Source organism: Nannospalax galili, unplaced genomic scaffold (genome assembly GCF_000622305.1).
Source record: "Nannospalax galili isolate Female #2095 unplaced genomic scaffold, S.galili_v1.0 scaffold41, whole genome shotgun sequence".
NCBI lineage: Eukaryota > Metazoa > Chordata > Mammalia > Rodentia > Spalacidae > Nannospalax > Nannospalax galili.
Genome location: NW_008344991.1, coordinates 1,722,198 through 1,740,224, shown reverse-complemented (window position 1 = coordinate 1,740,224; position 18,027 = coordinate 1,722,198). Strand labels below are relative to the sequence as shown.

Genomic DNA, 18,027 nt, shown 5'->3' with positions numbered 1-18,027 from the left:
CAGAGCAAAGATACATCTCTTTCAAAAGTGGCTGTAATTTTTAGATTCACAGCTGAATTAATACAGTCATACAATATTGAACTCAGTATAAACCCTGTAAAACATAAAATTCGAATGAGGTTTTACCCTTTAAAGCCAATCTCCATTTCATTTTAAGATATGCTGTTTCTTACATTTTTTAATGCTACTAACACATGTTTGCACATACGTCTTTAATCTCTATGTATCTGATTATTAGTAGTCATGGTCGATTATACTTGGCTCCTTAGTACCTGAGTATGGATATAAAGTCATCAGGTAGATTTCACTGGTAATGTTTGTCACCTCTACTATTTAACATGAAGTAAATTTTTATGCTTCCTCTTCAAACATGTCTTTTTTAAATTTGTTGATTTTTTGTGTGTGTGTGTGTATCTCATACGGAACATCTTATTCATCTATATACTCACTTCCCAAATGGCACCCTCCCATAGCCTCTCCCGTCCCACATATTGAGCACATACAGATTTAACATATTCAGTATCACATTTCAGAGCAAGAGTACATCTCTTTCACAAGTGAGTTCAAGTTTCTAGGTTCACAGTTGAGTTAATACAGTTATACAATATTGAACTCAGTATAAACCCTGCAAGACATAAAATTGAATGAGTTTTAACCCTTAAAAAAATCTCCATTTCATTTTAGAATATATTGTTCCTTGCAGAAAGACTCATTGTTTTTGCTACTAACACTGAGATGTTGGCACATGCATCTCTAATCTGTATGTATCTGATTGTTACTAGTCATAATTGATACAACCTATTCTTATCCTTACAAGAGCATGAATAGGCAGAGTACTGTTTGTTATACTTGGGTCTAAATAATTGCAGACTGTCTCCATTTTTTCATTTCAAGAGACTGACCAAGATAGAAGTATCTTGCCCAAATTACAAAAGAGTTATTATGCTAACTTAGAACTTTTATTACATAATCCATATTCTTTTTGCCGTGCTAGTTTTAGATGAGGAAAATATAACTGAAATGATAATTTTACTCTGCCTAGTAAGCCAAACAAAGCTTGTCTTCTTAATTTACCTACAAATTTCAACTATTTGGAGTTAACAAGCTAGAAATAAGGAAAAGTTAACGTTAACTTTCACTGAAAACATGAAAAGATTAGAGTCATATTTTAGTTATTTTTTTAAAGTAATACTACTTGTCATTTAATGATACGGGTTTGACTGCCCACAGATGATGAAGAAGGGGATTGTTGAAACACCCCAGGATCTTGAGCACAGGAACTCCTTGAGGTGTTCCATGCAAGCTATGATGTACAGGCACAGTTCTTTTGTTCATTTTTTGTTTTCATGCTAGGCAAGTTTCTACCACTGAACTGTATCTCCAGCTAGACATGGTTCTTGCAGACACCCAGGATACTGATATTTGCAAGTATCATTCAAGAGATGAAATCTCTGTTAGTAAAATGTGACATACCCCGATGCTAAGAGAAGCTATTTTTCTAAAATGTGTTCTTATTTGACCCCTCTTTGATTTATCACTGACTTGCCCAGAGTTTTCTTTGCATAGTATTATGTACTTTTATAATTTGGAATTTACCAAGCATACATGGAGAGTTTTTTAAAAATAGATAATTTTGTTATTATTTCATTTCATCTTTTACAAATCCATTTGATTTCCTCTCCCCAGACTAAATTCACAATAGCAGCAGGTTAGGTTCTGGTTATTTCTCTGGTTTATTTAAATTTATTTGCAGGATCTATATCAACTTTAATGCTTCAAAAACACTGAAAGTGTTACTGGAACATGTCTCCATCACTGGATGTCTATTATCATCAGAAAACCAGTTTGCCGTATGCTTTGTTCTATATACAAACAGATTTTCCTAAAGAAAATTTGGAATATATCAAGTTAAAAATCTTCTTTCAAATCCATATTCCTTAAGGAAAAGAATCTTTTGTTAGTAGCAAAATGAGATTTTACATCTGAAAAACTAATGCTGATGCTGAAAATGTAAATTCAAGTTCAATCTTGAAAATCAGCCCCCAGCTTGGAGTAAACTCCTCTGTCTTAATAGTCATTAGGAAGGCCTACACTCCTGGAGAGCAGGGCCCCTGAAGTCTCTCTGATTTCTGAGTTCCTGAGAACTACTGGTACAGGATTCATGTATGCCAAGTATACATTACATACTTGCCAAATGAATGACCAATTCATTTGGTCATTGGTTCTTGGTCTTAAGATTCATAAGAGCCAAGAGGTCCATGGTGTCATCTGGTACCAAATCTTAGTCTGAATCCATGGACTGAGCCCTGCCAGTTTTGTAGCTGCAAGGAATGGCTTGGGTAAGTGTGAAGCCAGCTTGGCGTCTCCATAAAACTAACTACAGCAAATTGTCCAGTGTTGCCATGTAATAAATTAACTTCAATTGCTTCTATCTAGGCGCCCACATTTAGTAACACAGAAAACATGCCTGGGAGATTTTTGGAAATCAAAAAGATTTCTTTTCCCAAGGAGAGAAGTGTCAAGAAACAGTAAATTAGAAATAATTTTACATAACTGGAAATTAACATATGATTATTACACTTTTGATATAAGTAGATTTTTGCTACAAGTTAGGTATGTTTTAGAACTAGTCCCTGGGGTCTTGCTTGATGGAATAAACAGCTCAAATAAATAACAGGTGCTTACCCAGTGCTTTGAGAACAGGGCAAGCTGTGCTTTGAACTGGTTTAATTTAGTAGCCTGTTACTAGGCTGTGTTTGGTGACTTGCTCTTCCCTTTGAGTCATTCCTGGATTTGTTGCACTAAGATCAGAAATAAAGTTGTAGTATTGTTAGCATACTCTGTAAAACATGTGATGCCTTTCCTAGTAGAAGAAATTCCAACTCAGATTCTGACATTGCACTTAATCATTTGCCCTGGTCCCTGTTCTCTGATAATTTTACTCACCCATATTTCCATCTCCTTGAGTATCTCCACTCAAATGAATCACACCCCCATCCAAAAAGGATACTGTTACAAATAATCTTTTTATAACTCTCCCACTGGGGGATTATTTTTAGCATGTAAATAATTGCATCACATATTTTTTAGAAATGAAGACAGTCTTAAATTTATTACATTTCATATTTGTTTCAGAAGAAGTGATTTGTAATCTTCAGTTACTAGTGTTTGGGCTTGCTTTATGTTTCATATGTTGAAATCCTTACCTCAAGGAAAGAACAGCATGAAACCATACTATAGAATCAGTCTTTAAACCTTGTGTGTTCTAATCACTTCAGGAACTTGATTGCATTACTGAGCACAATTCTGAGTGCTTTTACCCTAATCTGAGGTGACCACAGGACAACGTGCAGTTTGAAAGATGTGTGGTTTCAACCCCAGAAAGGATTGAGCCATTGATTTAGAAGTTTGTTCAACTGATAAAATAGAGTGTAATGTAAAACAGAAAATGGCTGCCTTTTTGACTCCCTGCTCTGAGTCTCCTGCATATATTTTGTTGAAATAACAATGACAAGAGTTAACCTTTTTTGCATAAAGCATCTAATCTGCATGCTAATTAAATGTGAACCGAATGTGGCATAAGTTCTTAGTTTTGAATGAAAGCCTTGATAATCTAGTATGCTATGATTTAGATAAGGCCCTTATCAAATATAAATTTATACATAATTTTAGAATATTTTAAACTATTATTAGCACCAGAACAAGGCAGGGAAAAAAATCTTAAGTTGGTCATTTAAAACTTTAATAGCTCCAAACAGAGCTCATTATTAATTATTATAGTCAATATTTGTACAATTTGACTTTCTTCTCTTCCTTCTATTGATGATGAAAATCATGCTTTAATCTTTTTTGTTTTGTTTTGTTTTTCTAATGCTGTGAGGATGATGGATTAATAATTTATGATATACATTTTTTTCTTTGGGAAAGCAGATGACTATCATGAATTTTTAGCAAGAAAATAAAGAAAAAGAAGAACTAGAAATTATTCGTAGAGTATCAGAGTTCTTTTTAAGCTCTATCAACTTTGTGTAATTGTTTAATATATACTTGTAAAGATTTTTAGGGCTAAAATGACATCAGTTCAAAGTTGACTCTTATTACCTTCTCCCTGCTGTGAAGATGAGCCCTTCTACCCAACTCCTCTTGACCAAGGCAGTGAACAGCCTCTTTTCCAACCCCTGGATCATCAAGCCACAAGTGTACCTTCAAGGGGTGAGCGTACGTTGTCTCAGGTGGTCGCTCCTCCCACCTGCACGGCTTCCTGCAGTTGTGTCACTTCTTGCAAATGTTCTGAAGATTAGTGTAAGAGTGGCCAGCCTCAGCCTGAGCACAGGAGGCAAACAGTGGGAGTTGTCACCTGGTGCTGATTCTCTGAGCCCTGGAAAGCATGGAGCCTGCACTCTCCTTTTACTGTGTCAAGTGTCATTGCTTTTCCTCTTCTTTCTGAGTTTTGAAACATTTTCCAAAAATCAGAAAACTAGATAATCTTTGTTTTCATATATAGGTGAAACCAGGAATTCCAAAGCAACTAAGTTTTGGGTTTTGATGGCTTTTTCCAGGTAGATTTTAGAAGTATTTAGTCCTCTTCCTCTCCACTACCTGAGGTATACAATTTTAGGTTTATCTGGAACTCAAATCACATTTTAGTGTCTTTGTTTAGGCATGCACATTGTAATGTCAGAAAGCCTAAGTGCTGGTTCCAATAAACTGCTTCTGAGCAATCCATTTAAAGTATTTGAGTCATAGCAGCAGTCAGTAGGGTTAATTCCTGCCCTGTTTGCCTGTGGAGTTGGTATAAGAATAGGATCACCAAAAGCTTCAGGGTGCTGGAAAATTCTGTAGGCAAATAAGGTGGTAGGAGAACTTTACAGTTCTAATTTTTATCCTAACCTACCCATAGGCTTAGGACAGAACTTAGAGTGACTGAAATAGCTTATTAATAAATTGTCTCTTTGCTGAAAGACAACTTACTACATTTGTACATGTTCTTCACAAAGAGGACAATGGGGTTAATTTCAGAGATACTCATAATCTAGATAAAGTTATGGCAGTTGATATGTTGACATCTGTTCACCTATGCTTTACTTCAGTCAGACAAAAATGTAAAAGTTAGATTTTTCAAAATATTCAAAACTGTGTACAGTTTAAGCATTAAGGTGGGGGGAGTCCAAATGTGTTTAAATGAATAGAAGTCATTTTCTTCAAAACTCCAGTGGGCTATCTTATTTAATGAGCCTCTTAGTTTTTTTCAAGATACTTAAAGTGTCTGCATGCTACCTTCTGATTCTTATTTCCTAGTCTAATAATGCTATGCAGCTTGCATTTCCTTTCTAGACCAGCTCCCTTCTCACCCCTACTTTTCTCCTTCGAGCTCCTGAATCCACCAACCTGCTTAAATGTACCCCTGATAATGTTCTTTATATGAGTTATATGCGTAATACTTAAAGCATTTGAATCTGATTTTTTTTAAAACTTTATCTTTTGGTAAAAGATACATGATAGAAATAATGAAAATTTTATTATGCTTACATTATATGCTACCAGGGTAAGAGTAAACTCAAAATAAAAACACTGAAGTTTATTTCTAGATCTCTTATCAACTTTTAAAATTTATTTGAAACAGTATGGATCAAGAAGAATTTTTATGCTTGTTATTATAAGGGCATTCACCATCAGTTGAAAATGTCATTTAATGAGCTTACTGATTGGCTAGACAGGCTGGCCAGCAGTTCCCAGGATCCTCTTGTCTCCATCTCACAGCTTTTAAATGTGAGAGTTGGGGAGCCAACTCTGGTCCTTGTGCTGACATAGCAAGCACTTGACCCATTGAGCCATCTTCCCTGCCCTGATTTTGTTTTAATGGCAAAAAAAAAGTCATTAAAAATTTCTGACATTTATCAGAGTACATATTAACTAATTTTATAAGGTGCATTGGGTCAAAAAAATAAGGTAGCATAATTGTAGAATAAAAAGCTTCAAGAAAATTGAGGGAAAACGTTCCTCATTAGGGCAGTAGATGCATTTAATCTTTTGACTCTCCTTGCTTCATCAGAGTCTGTTATTTGGTCAGTGTTGATAAGCAGATGGCTAGGACCCTATTTTGTAATGTGTACAGTGGTCTTGGTAAAGGTCCTTGTAAAGTTTTCAGGCGATATCTACTTGAGGCAGATAGGGCCAGGCAGTCTTCAGGGATAGTGACACCAGCCACCTGTCAAGTGAATGCCACCAGTTCATTAACAGCTGTTAGAGTACCATTTTCTCAAATTTCTTTCCAAATACTTGAATACTTGCATACCAGGTTAATAACAGGCACTACAAACAATGTCTCCCCATTTACCATTTCAATGCTGTCTGCATTCCTCTTTCATATTTTTCATAGAGTGATTCCCAGATTTTTTAAAAAAATTATAACAGATTTGTTGGTTTTTATTTCCTTTCAGCTTTATGATTCCTAACCCTACTGTACTTTTCCCATGGGAAAGGAGAGAAAAATTTAGACTAAAGCCAGTCTTTGAAACCACTGGCAACCAAGCCTGGTTTAGGAAGATCCCGTAGCTCTCCTAGGGGGCCCATCATTGACCAGCATTGGAGCCAGCTTGTAGAAGAGTGGCCTCAACTAGGCTTCAGCTTCCACCAGTGTCTGAAGAAATTGCTATGAGTGTTAAAGACTGTGAGCTGCCTGGAGCTATAAACAGCTGGCTAGTTCCCCTGAAGAACCCACAGAAGTTTCTGATGTGATCTAAAAACAAACCTAGGGAATCTTAATTGACACTTAAAAAACCATTGATAGCCTTCTCTTGAAATACAGAATTAAATCTTATTCTATGCTTTGTTGTACTGACCTGTTACATGCTTTTTGAGCACAGAAAAAAAAATCTTTAAAGCACAAAGATGTTCTCTTACACGCAGATTTGCATTCTTCTTACTCTGATATCCAGGGACTCAGCAAGGTCAGGGTCACTTCAGGAGTGCTAGTAACATTTTTTAGAAGATGAATAGTTTCCCTGACTCAGTTGTTTAATAAAATTTCAAATACACGCTAGAAGAATGTGGTTAGGGGAGAGACTTTTTCTCTCAGTCATTCCTTCTTGATTACTACTTCATTCAGCAGAGGGAGAAATCAACTTTTTTGATACTATAACCTACCGATCACCTTCTATGAGGAAAGGTTTTTTTGAAAAACTTAAAATGTGATTCTGTTTTGAAAACCCTTGCCTGAGCAAGAGACAGTAAAGTAGAGAATGGAAGAAAACATAGGGCATGACAAAGGCATTTCCTTTATTTATTTAACCTTTCTAGAACTTGCTCAGCTAGGGGTTTGCTTACAGTTGTGTTAAGAGCAGAAAAAAAGACCAATTTGAAAAGTCAATAAGATATGAAAATATTCTTAGATGCAATGATTATTTGATGACTTTAAAACATAATGTAACTGGATGTTTAAGAGAAATATTAAATAATCTAGAAAATGAGGTGAGATTTAACTTTGATTAGATTTGGAAACAACTTTGTAAATAGATGCATTGTCTATGTTTTTATTCAGTGACATGGATTAATTGATCATTGAATTATGCTAATCAGGTACTTGGCTGGCATTTCCAGACAAAATAAACATGGGGCCACATTTCTTTTTAATGAAGTCTATATTATGGCCATTACTAGTTCTGTGTTTTTATGCCATTGTGAATTTTATGTTTACTTGAGGCAGTGTTCAACTTGTGCTGGAAAACTTTTATACTATGGAATTCATTAGTTTCACATTGATATTTAAAACAATAAGCATAAAATATGTAATGATGTTTTGTCCATTAGTATTTCCATATGCCCTCCTTAACTGCCAAGTGAGTAAATGTGCTAGAGAGCTATTAAAAGATAATTTTGTGACTTGAGTGGTTTGCTGAAATAGGAAACTGAATTTTCTTCTTTAATCTGAAGTCAGTGCGGTTTTTTTCCCTCTGAAAACATAGCTGTCTGTTGAGAGGGTCAAAACAGTCTAATGTTTTAACATTCATGTTTTCTATGAAGTAAAAGCCTTATATGCAGTATCCTCTTTAAACAGAAGGCCAGGCCAGGAGAGAGCAGGATCCATTATCAGAAGGATGCTAGTAGTAGAACACAGCAGTTTTGAGCGTATTGGCAGTCAGATAGATAGCAGAGTGTCACTGCCCATCAGGTGAGGATGCTGCTCTTTGCAGGGATGCGAGGGCAGGTGTGTCTGTGAGGAGAGCCCTCCCAGCTGCCCCCACCAATAGAGATACATGAAGGTCCCAGCAACCCTGTTGCCTCTAGTGTAACAGTCAAGTTAAAATGGCATGAACAAGCTTATTTATGTAAGTGATGGTTTTGCTATATCTTGACTCATTTTTTCTCTACTTTTATGCATTGAGAAGCACTTTTAACATTTGACATTGTGCCAGGGTTTGTTATTTTTCTTCTTTAACCCATATTCTTTTCAGATCTAAATGAATGTGGCCTGAAGCCTCGGCCCTGTAAGCACAGGTGCATGAACACTTTTGGCAGCTACAAGTGCTATTGTCTTGAAGGATATATGCTTATGCCGGATGGGTCCTGCTCAGGTATGTCAAGAATCTTAACTGTTTTATAAGTGCTTTGGGCTTGATTTTTTACATGCTCTGGTTACCTGCCTTAGGAAAAGAGATATCTTGAGCCCTCCTGAACAGGATGTATGCGTGTGTGTATGTGTGCCTGTGGAACTGAGAAAATCAAAATAGGAGGTGCACATTTTAGATGTATTTACTGTAAGTACCAACATTAAATTGATTTACAAATTGTATTTAGAGCAAGAATCACATTTTCTAATGCCTTTCCCAACATGCTTATTTAAGTTTTCTCCTGGGTCTGGAAGGACCTTTCCAGGTTGAATGTTAGTGATTATTGGGGCATTGCTTACAATCCATTAGATATGTTGTGTCATTGTAAATATTCATTTTTATATTTCTTGATCATAAAAATTATAATATAATATCAGAAAAGCAGATTTTTTTAAACAGATTTTTTAAAAAAGAGGGTGTTATGTGTCCCAGGCTATCCTCAAACTTGCTATGCAGCTGGGGGTGACTTTGAATGTCCGATTTTCTTGCTTCCCACCTCCACCTCCTGAGTGCTGAGACTGCAGGCATGCATTGCCATGCTTGGTTTTATGAGGTGTTGGAGATTGAACCCAAGGCTTCATGCATGGGGGCAAGCACTCTGCCAACTGAGTGTCACCTCCAATCCTAGAAGAGTAGATTTTATGTGTGGCTTTATAAGAAAGGATTATGTGGTGTTTCCTACTGTCATTTGGATGTGGATTTTTAAAAATTTATTTTCATGTTGTGTGTATGAGTGTTTTGCCTGCATGTATGTAAGTTCACTCGTGTCATACAATGCCTGAGCAGACCAGAAGAGGGCACAGGATCCCCTGGAATTGGAGTTATGAATGGTTATTAGCTGCTGTGTTAGCTGGGAACTGTACCTGGGTTCTCTACAAGAGCAACCCCAGTGCTCTTAATCACTGGGCCATCTCTCCAGTCCTTGATATGTTTTTGTTTTCGTTATTTTATTTTATGTGTAAGTGTGTATTGCCTTCATGTGCACCCACATTGTGCAATGCCCAGGGAAGACAGAAGAGGCTGTCAGATCCCCTGGAACTGGAGTTACAGACAGTTTTTAGCTGTCATGTGGGTGCTGGGATATAAACCCAGGTCTTCTGCAAGAACAGTCAGTTTTCTTAACCGCTGAGCCATCTCTTCAGTCCCCCCTCGATATTTTTTTAAATGAACAAGACCCTAAAATTTCTGCAGGCTGAAAAACTGAATTGAACTTGAGTTTATATGATAAGCAGTAGTGACCTGATTTTTATTTTTACCAAATTACCAGTTAACTAAATTGAATGTTATAAGAAAAAATAGAGTAGCTAATTTTATTTAGTGCTTTATAAATATATCAATGGAACTTTTTGGTTGACAAGAGTACATGTTTAATTGTATGTGACCATGATTCTAGAGTCCCCTAACATTGTGGGCTCATTGGGAAATTTCCTGTCCTATAGAGAAATTTAAGATGTAGCTGAGACTATTAATTGGATGTTTTAGTTAAGAATAATACTGAGCTTGAGTATTCTGGAAGAAATATCAATTCTATCTCCATGTCCAGATATCTATGTCAGATAAAGCTTTATATTTGTCCATTAATTCTTTTAAGACATTAAAGGATTTCTCTAGATCATGATGAACTGGTTCCTGTCTCAACTGTCCCTGTGTCAGGGAGCATCTTTCCTTCCCCTGAATTTTAGAATGTTGATTGAGGTGTTGAATCACTGTCACAGATCTCAGAATGTGTGGAAATAGCACTTAATTATGAATTTTGTTTTCCAACTCTTGGAGTCAGCCAGACACTCTCTTTCCAGGTACCCTGTCATGTTCCATGGCAAACTGTCAGTATGGCTGTGATGTTGTCAAAGGACAAGTGCGATGCCAGTGTCCTTCCCCTGGCCTGCGGCTAGCTCCTGATGGGAGGACCTGTGTGGGTAAGTTTTCTCATCAGGCATCTTGTGAGTAACCTCTGAAGGGTTAAGAAAGACAGTGGAAGGAATAAGTGGAAAAGTTACTTAATTAGGTTCCTGACAGAAGATACCAGATGTTTCAGAAAAGGACTTCAGTGAATGAACCATTAAAACCTTGTTTTGAAACCTGAGGGACAAGAGGAAGCTTCAGACAGAGGGAGCAGTGTATACAAAAGCGCTGAGGTTTAACAGAGCACTGTGTTCAGGAAAATAAGACCTCAGTATTTCTAGAATCCAGAGGGCAGGAACAATGAACAGATCAGTGGATCAAGATTATTATATGTGTTGTGCCACAGGGGTTCAGTTATTTTCCAGAATGTTAAGATGGTAGTACAGAATTATGGTGGAGTTTGTGCTTTCTTTTTTTTTAATATTTTATTATTTTTATGTGTATGCATGTATTGCCTGCCTGTAGGTAAGTGTACCCATGTCATACAATCCCCGGGGAGGTCAGAAGAGGCTGTCAGATCCCCTGGGACTGGAGTCACGGAGTTGTTAGCCACCATGTGGGTGCTGGGATTCAAATGCAGGTCTTGTGCAAGAACAACCAGTGTTCCTAACCACTGAGCCATCTCTCCAGCCCCAAGTTTGGGCTTTCTAAACCTGGCTGTGCCACATACTAGCTAGGTAACCTTGGTTAGGCAAACGACTTCCTTTCTTTGAGCTTGGGTCTCCTTTTCTTTAAAATGGAAATAATGCTACATAGAACCATTGTGAGTATTGAATGAGATCGTATGTTCAAAGAACTCAGTGCAGTACCTAGCATGTGGTGAGCACTGTGTGGAGGTATGTGCGAATTAAGAGATACTTACTGAGTAGCTTCTGTGTTCCAGACAGACACTGTGCTAGGTGCTGGATATACAGCAATGGACAAAAGCACTCGAGGTTTTGATCCTCATGAAACTGACTTTCTAGAGGGAAAGACAGAAAGTAAATAAGTACTCAATGAAATTACTGACCATATGGGCTGGAGAGATGGCTCAGTGGTTAAGAATACTGGTTGTTCTTGCAGAAGACCCAGGTTTGAACCCTAGCACCCACATGGCAGCTAACAACTGCCTGTAGCTTCAGTTCCAGGGGATCCGATGGCCTCTTCTGTCCTCCCTGGGCATCGCACGACATGGGTGCACATACCTATATGCAAGGCAATACACTCATACACATAAAATGAAAATAATAAAATATTTTTTAAAAAAGAAATTACTGACCATACTAAGTATTAACATGAGGTAGTAAGAGAAACAAAACCAGAAAGGTCTGCTTAGAAAATAATCATCAGGGAAAGCTCTAAAGAAAGACCTGGGCCATTAGTCACATAAAGAATCTGGCAAGAGGCAAAATGCTTTGAGATAAGATTGACAGAGAAAAGCCCAGTTTGGAGAATTCTCATCTCAGTCTAAGGCAGGAGATGGTGGGCTAGGAACAGGGTCAGGGAGGTGGATGAGAGGCTCTAATAATTTTTCAGAGGTAGGAGTATCTGGATTTGATGGTTTAGGAGTTATTGGGAAGAGGATTGGCAAGGCCCAACTCATGGTTCTAGCTCAAGCAACAGCATAGTATGTGCTAATGCTAGGTGTGAGAAAAAAGCTAGGTTTAAGAAGATGAGTTGAAAGTTATAGATGTGGAATATATATTTGTAGCAGTTGTGATGTGCTTCTATGTGCCAGCAACAGTTTGCAGTTGTTTTAGAACCCACCCCTTCCGAATATGACTTTGAGCTTCCTGAAATGCAGTTAACTTATGTTTCTAGATATCGATGAGTGTGCTACTGGGAGAGTCTCCTGCCCTCGATTTAGGCAGTGTGTCAACACATTTGGGAGTTACATCTGCAAGTGCCATAAAGGTTTCGACCTCATGTACATCGGAGGCAAATATCAATGTCATGGTGAGGAAACTCCCCATCCCTTTCTATTCTTCTATAACATTGGGAATCTCTAACTGTTGTAATGGATAGGAACAGGGGAGGGTAAGGGATTAAATTAAACAAACCACCCAGGGTCTGGTTCTGGGGGCCACCTGCACTTTATTCCTCTGTTTACTGCTGTTTTACATGAACCTTTGCCTTGGGGGAAAAAGGAAATCATTTTGGAACTGGTACATATTTCATGTCATTGTATTTGTCCCCACTTGTTTCCGACTCCCTGACACAGATATTGACGAGTGCTCCCTTGGGCAGCACCAGTGCAGCAGCTTTGCTCGGTGTTACAACATACACGGGTCCTACAAGTGTAAATGCAAAGATGGATATGAGGGTGATGGACTGAACTGCGTGTGTGAGTAACGCTTGTTCCCACTCAGCTCCAGCAGGAAATAGGGGTTGTGTAATGCCATTGCTAAGGAGGATAAGGAACCTCATTAACAAAGTCCTATGATTTTCATGCATACTGTTAGTTCGTTTTCTACATGCACTAAAGTCACTTGTTAAGGTAATTTTTAAAAACTAGAAAAGACCCATTAATACAGTCTAATCTTTTAAAAAATATTTTATTGTTTTTATTTTATGTGGTATGCGTGTATTGTCTACATGTAGGTAAGTGCACCTGTGTTGTGCAATGCCTGTGGAGGACAGAAGAGACTGTCAGATCTAACCACTGAGCAATCTCTCCAGCCCCAATACATTCTAATCTTAAGTCTTAGGATTTCTTGACTAAAATCTCATAGTTGCTTTGATTCAGTTAGGAAAAAAGTATGGAGGCCTTCTGGAGAATTTGATTCTGTTAAATCTGAAATAAACGTCTGCCATTAGCATTACATCATGATAATCAGAATATACGCCATTTTTGTTTTCCCTGTTTTGTGCCTCTTAACTCTACTGTTGAACATAATTTCAATGTTTATTCCCACTGTATTCAAAACTGCTTTGCTTTTAAATATTTCATAAATTATATTTGGAGTGATAGGTTACTAAATGAACATGAGAAATGCATGCTCTTGAAGATGAAAGTTTTACAAACCAAAGGCCATCATTTACCATACATTTCATGTAACACTAGATAATTTTTTAAGTTTTCTGAGTAAAATATTTACTGAAAACCACAAGGCATAAAATCCTGTGTATTAAAGTGTTCTTGAAGTGTGTGAAGTCATTCCTAGTCCAGAGTGTATCATCCCAGAGAGATTAAATATTGATTCTTTTTGGTGAAGCTTATCAAGGCAAAATATTCCACACATGATTTTTTTTCACTTCATAAATTTTCTTTTTACAAAACAAGTATGAATTAGCAAATGTGAAGGAAAGCCAACTCTAAAGCAAACTGGTTTACACTACTTGAATATATATAACACGTAGCTGAGGAAAGTATTAGTCCAGTTTGGACAATTCTAAACATAGTTTTATACTATATATGCAGGAGGGGGGCACAGCAGAGACTGTATTTCTTACACAGAAAATAAAACATAATGTCCACATTTTGAAAAATACTGATTTCTGTTACTACTGCTTTACAAATATTGAAAACATTTTTGTGTTTCAAATAATACATATTTATATATTTATTGCATTCATCCTAAAACACACACATCTGCTATTCAGAAAATAGCGTGACTTATTGTCAGGAATAATCGAAATGTAAAAACTAGGACTACTTGGCATGAGATGTGTCTGTGCATGTGTTTTGCAATTTGTTGTTTCACTTTTTAGACAAAAATGGTTTCATACAATTTAAATCTTTGGATTTTTTCAGATATTCCCAAAGTCATGATTGAACCTTCAGGTCCAATTCATGTGCCAAAGGGAAATGGTACCATTGTGAAGGGTGATGGAGGATATGCTAATAGGATTCCTGATGTTGGAAGTACTAGGTGGCCTCTGAGGACACCCTATATTCCTCCCGTCATTACCAACAGGCCCACTGTTCAGCCAACATCCAGACCTACACCAAGACCAACACCACAGCCTACTCCACCACCCCCACCACCCCTGCCAACAGAGCTCAGAACACTTCCCCCTCCAGCAACCCCAGAACAGCCATCCATCAGACTGACTACTTTAGCACCAGCTACCAGTACATCTATAGGAGGGCTTACAGTTGACAACAGGATACAGACAGATCCTCAGAAACCCAGAGGAGATGTGTTCAGTAAGTCATAAAATTATTACCTTATGTATGTGAATGTTTTACCTATATATGTGTAAGTGCACCACATGTATACATTGCTGGTGGGAGGCCAGAAGATGGTGTCAAATCCCCTGGTACTGGAGTTAGCTGCCATGTGGGTGCAGGGAACTTAATCCAGGTGCTCTGCAGAAGCAGTTAAATGCTCTTAACTGCTGAACCACTCCAGCCCCAATTTTTATCTTTTTTTAAAGATTTTTTTATTTTTTATTATTTAATGTGTATGTGTATCTGCCTACTTGTCTGTATGTACACCACATGTGTACAGGTGCTTGCAGAAGTCAGAAGAGAGTGTTGGATCTCCTGGAACTAGGGTTATAGGCACTTGTGAGCTGTGTGATTGTGGGACCTGGGAACCACTTGTGAGCTGCATGATTGTGGGACCTGGGAACTGAATCAGGGTCCTCTGCAAAAGCAGCAAGTGCTCTTAGCCACTAGACCATTTATTCAGCCTCTGATTATTGTCTTCTAATAGGCCCTTTAGGATGATGTTCAGCCCTAGGCTGTATTTTATACAAAGTCCAATTTACTAAAAGATAGTTGTATAAGGTCATACATCCGTGGTGATGCATGGTATAAAAATCTGTGTAAAGAGCCAGTGTGGCTGGGCAAGCAGAAAGGAGCATGTAGAAATGATACGACTCTCACAAAGTCATCTGGCAGATCACAAATCTTACCCAGTGTAGGAATTCTCCTAACATAGTTGGCTTCATTTGAAAACTCTCAAAAGTGAAAACCTTACTGTATTTAATGCTATTTATCTTTTCCTTTAATGAATATTTTTGAGCATCCTTTAGAATGCAAAGCCATGTTAGGCATTGGGCTTACAAAGATAAAACATAAAAGGTTACAGTCTATAGTCATTCAGTAGTTCCTGTGGCACTATACTAGTGAATGGGATTTATGTAGGCCAGTATAGGAATCAAGTGAAGGGGTACCTAGTGAGATTTTGGATATGGAGCGCTCAGGGATTCTTGGGTGAAACTGGGCAAAGGGAGTGAGGAAAGGGAGACATTATGGTTAATGGAGGCAGAAAGCAAAGACACAGAAGGAAGGAGCAGAATGGAGTATGCAACTGCCAGTCAACTGGAGGAGCACCTCAGGGAGGTGCAAGGTGGGACACCTACCTCTCATCCTGGCTCTTAGCTGGCATAGCATGGAGCTGGATCACAGTCAAAATGCCCAGCCTTTAACATGTGACTGGGTAGAGGGTGTAACCAGCAGTGGAGACAAAAGCCATGGGAAGGAAAGCAAGCTTGGAGGAGGGAAAGATTGTTCCCTTGTTACCAGATTAAAATTGGCATCATCACACCGTTAGTCACTTTGCTTATTTTTAGCTACCTGTACATTCACAGCTTCTTGTTTCCTTACCTTTATTACGCTGTCAAGGTCTTCTTTGCTTTTTCCCACGATGGAGCCAAACTGTGCCTTTTAAATCAAATGTCACTGCACTTTTTTATCAGGTAAATAGAATACTGATGTTTGTACTTCATGTGTATATGCAAGTAGTCTACAGGTGTCTACATACTTGTATATGTATACATACTTGTGTGTGTGTATATATGTGTGCTCGCACATCCCACAGGAAAATTTCAGGTGGTGTTTCTCAGGTTGCAGTCCACTGTTTTTATTTCTATTTTTTTAAGGAAAGATTTTATTAGTCTGGAACTCACTGAGTAGGCTAGGCCGGCTAGCCTGTGAGCCGTGGGGATCTGCCTGTCTCTATCTTCCCCAGTGTGGGGATTACAAGTGTGCATCACCATGCCCAGATTTTTTTTTTTAAATATGGGTTCTGGGGATTGAACCCAAGCATTTTACTAACTGAAATGTCTCCCCAGACACCGTGATGTTTGTATTTCTTTACGGGGGAAAATTTGAGCTGTTGTGTTGCTTATGATAAGACTCTCAACTTTTTCTTTTTGATCATTGTCCAATGAAAGGGAGATTAAGATTCATTCTACTGTGGTTGTCTATGTTTTAGGTAATCATCATAATTTTTAGGAGAATTAGATGGAAGTTCTTAAAATATACATTTCATGTGTGCACATATATTTGTTTTTGAGATCGATTGCTGTAATTTCTTTTTCTTCTTTCTGTGCAGTTTCCTATTTTTTTCCATCTCTTAGTGATCACCATGTAATGTGACTTTTATTATGTTTCAACTAAGTACGATATTTACATTACTTTGCTCCCTTACCTATCATGAAAACTTAGCAGTATAATATAAACACACATCCTAATGGAGATAACATCTTTCCTTTGAATAGCATTCCTTTGAATAGTTTCTCTTTTTAAAGAGCCCTTCTTAACATTATTCCTCTTCACACATACATATAACATGTATGAGTTTAAAATAATGTTGAAGTTCACTAGTAGAATTTAGCAGGGTAAAACTGAGGAAACACAAAGTGCCAGTGATTCTTGAGAGCACTCGTTCTAAGAGTGTGTGAGCTTAAAGACATGCCCGGGGAGAGGATTACCTTGAGCCTATGCCAAGGCTGTCGCATGCCACAGATAGCGCTGCCTCTTTAGACATGCCTGCTGGTTATTAAATTCCACTCTTGCTTCATCTTCAGCAGTAGCTACTCATTAAGTTTAGTGTGAGAGAGAATGTTTTGAATACTCCTTAACTTGCTTGTCTGGTGGTTATTGCATATATTATGAAAAAGGAAGGGTACTAAGATTCAGAAAAAGACTATTGTCATTCACTATAAAAATAAAAGGAACCTTAGCATTTTTAAAATTCAATACCCTTTATTTACTAAGAAGCATCTTTACCTCTCGCATGGAACTTCCTAAGACATCCCTACTCACAGGTCTGAGTGAAACATTTAGCTGTCTTTATTTCATGAGTTTTCAGAATTATGACCACAGTTTGACAGTCTCCTCTAAGTATCCCCATACATCAATGGTACTATAATTTCTTTACATTGAAAGGTATTTTTTTAATGGACAGGTTTATAAGATAGATCTTTTCTGTATGTTATATGTCACCCCCTTGAGAAAAGATTTAGACATTTTAAACAAAATCCAAGGAGACAAAATATTATAATAAGAATGCATCTCCAGTCTAGACTTCTGCCTACATGTTAGACTTGTAGACAACGTGTTTAATCTCTCCAGGTGTATGAGAGCAATGCCTCAAACCAGCATGCTCAGAGTTGCCCTCTTCCCTATCACTTGCCAGCTCCGCCTTCAGCCTTCCCTGCCCTAGGAGGTCATACCCCCGAAAATGGTTGCTAAGGCAAATAACATGAAATCCTAAAATTACTCTTTGTAAGGAAATCCTGTTAACCCTACCTTAAGGTTCCATCTAAAGTGTGACCACTTCTTGCTATGGCCTTGCCACAC

General features: G+C 37.8%; 1 protein-coding gene across 4 annotated transcripts in view; it reads left to right on the top strand.

Moving 5' to 3' along the window:
• The window catches only part of Npnt (nephronectin), a 72,969-nt gene that overhangs the window by 30,947 nt on the left and 23,995 nt on the right, over positions 1-18,027 (top strand). For 2 of the 4 annotated variants that reach the window (XM_029567419.1, XM_017800165.2), the window contains 6 exons: positions 4,120-4,212; positions 8,454-8,573; positions 10,406-10,525; positions 12,312-12,446; positions 12,712-12,834; positions 14,245-14,640. In XM_029567419.1, the coding sequence (XP_029423279.1) occupies positions 4,120-4,212; positions 8,454-8,573; positions 10,406-10,525; positions 12,312-12,446; positions 12,712-12,834; positions 14,245-14,640 (987 nt within the window). The remainder of the gene's footprint in view (positions 1-4,119; positions 4,213-8,453; positions 8,574-10,405; positions 10,526-12,311; positions 12,447-12,711; positions 12,835-14,244; positions 14,641-18,027) is intronic. The other 2 variants (XM_029567422.1, XM_029567420.1) reach the window with 1 other exon arrangement.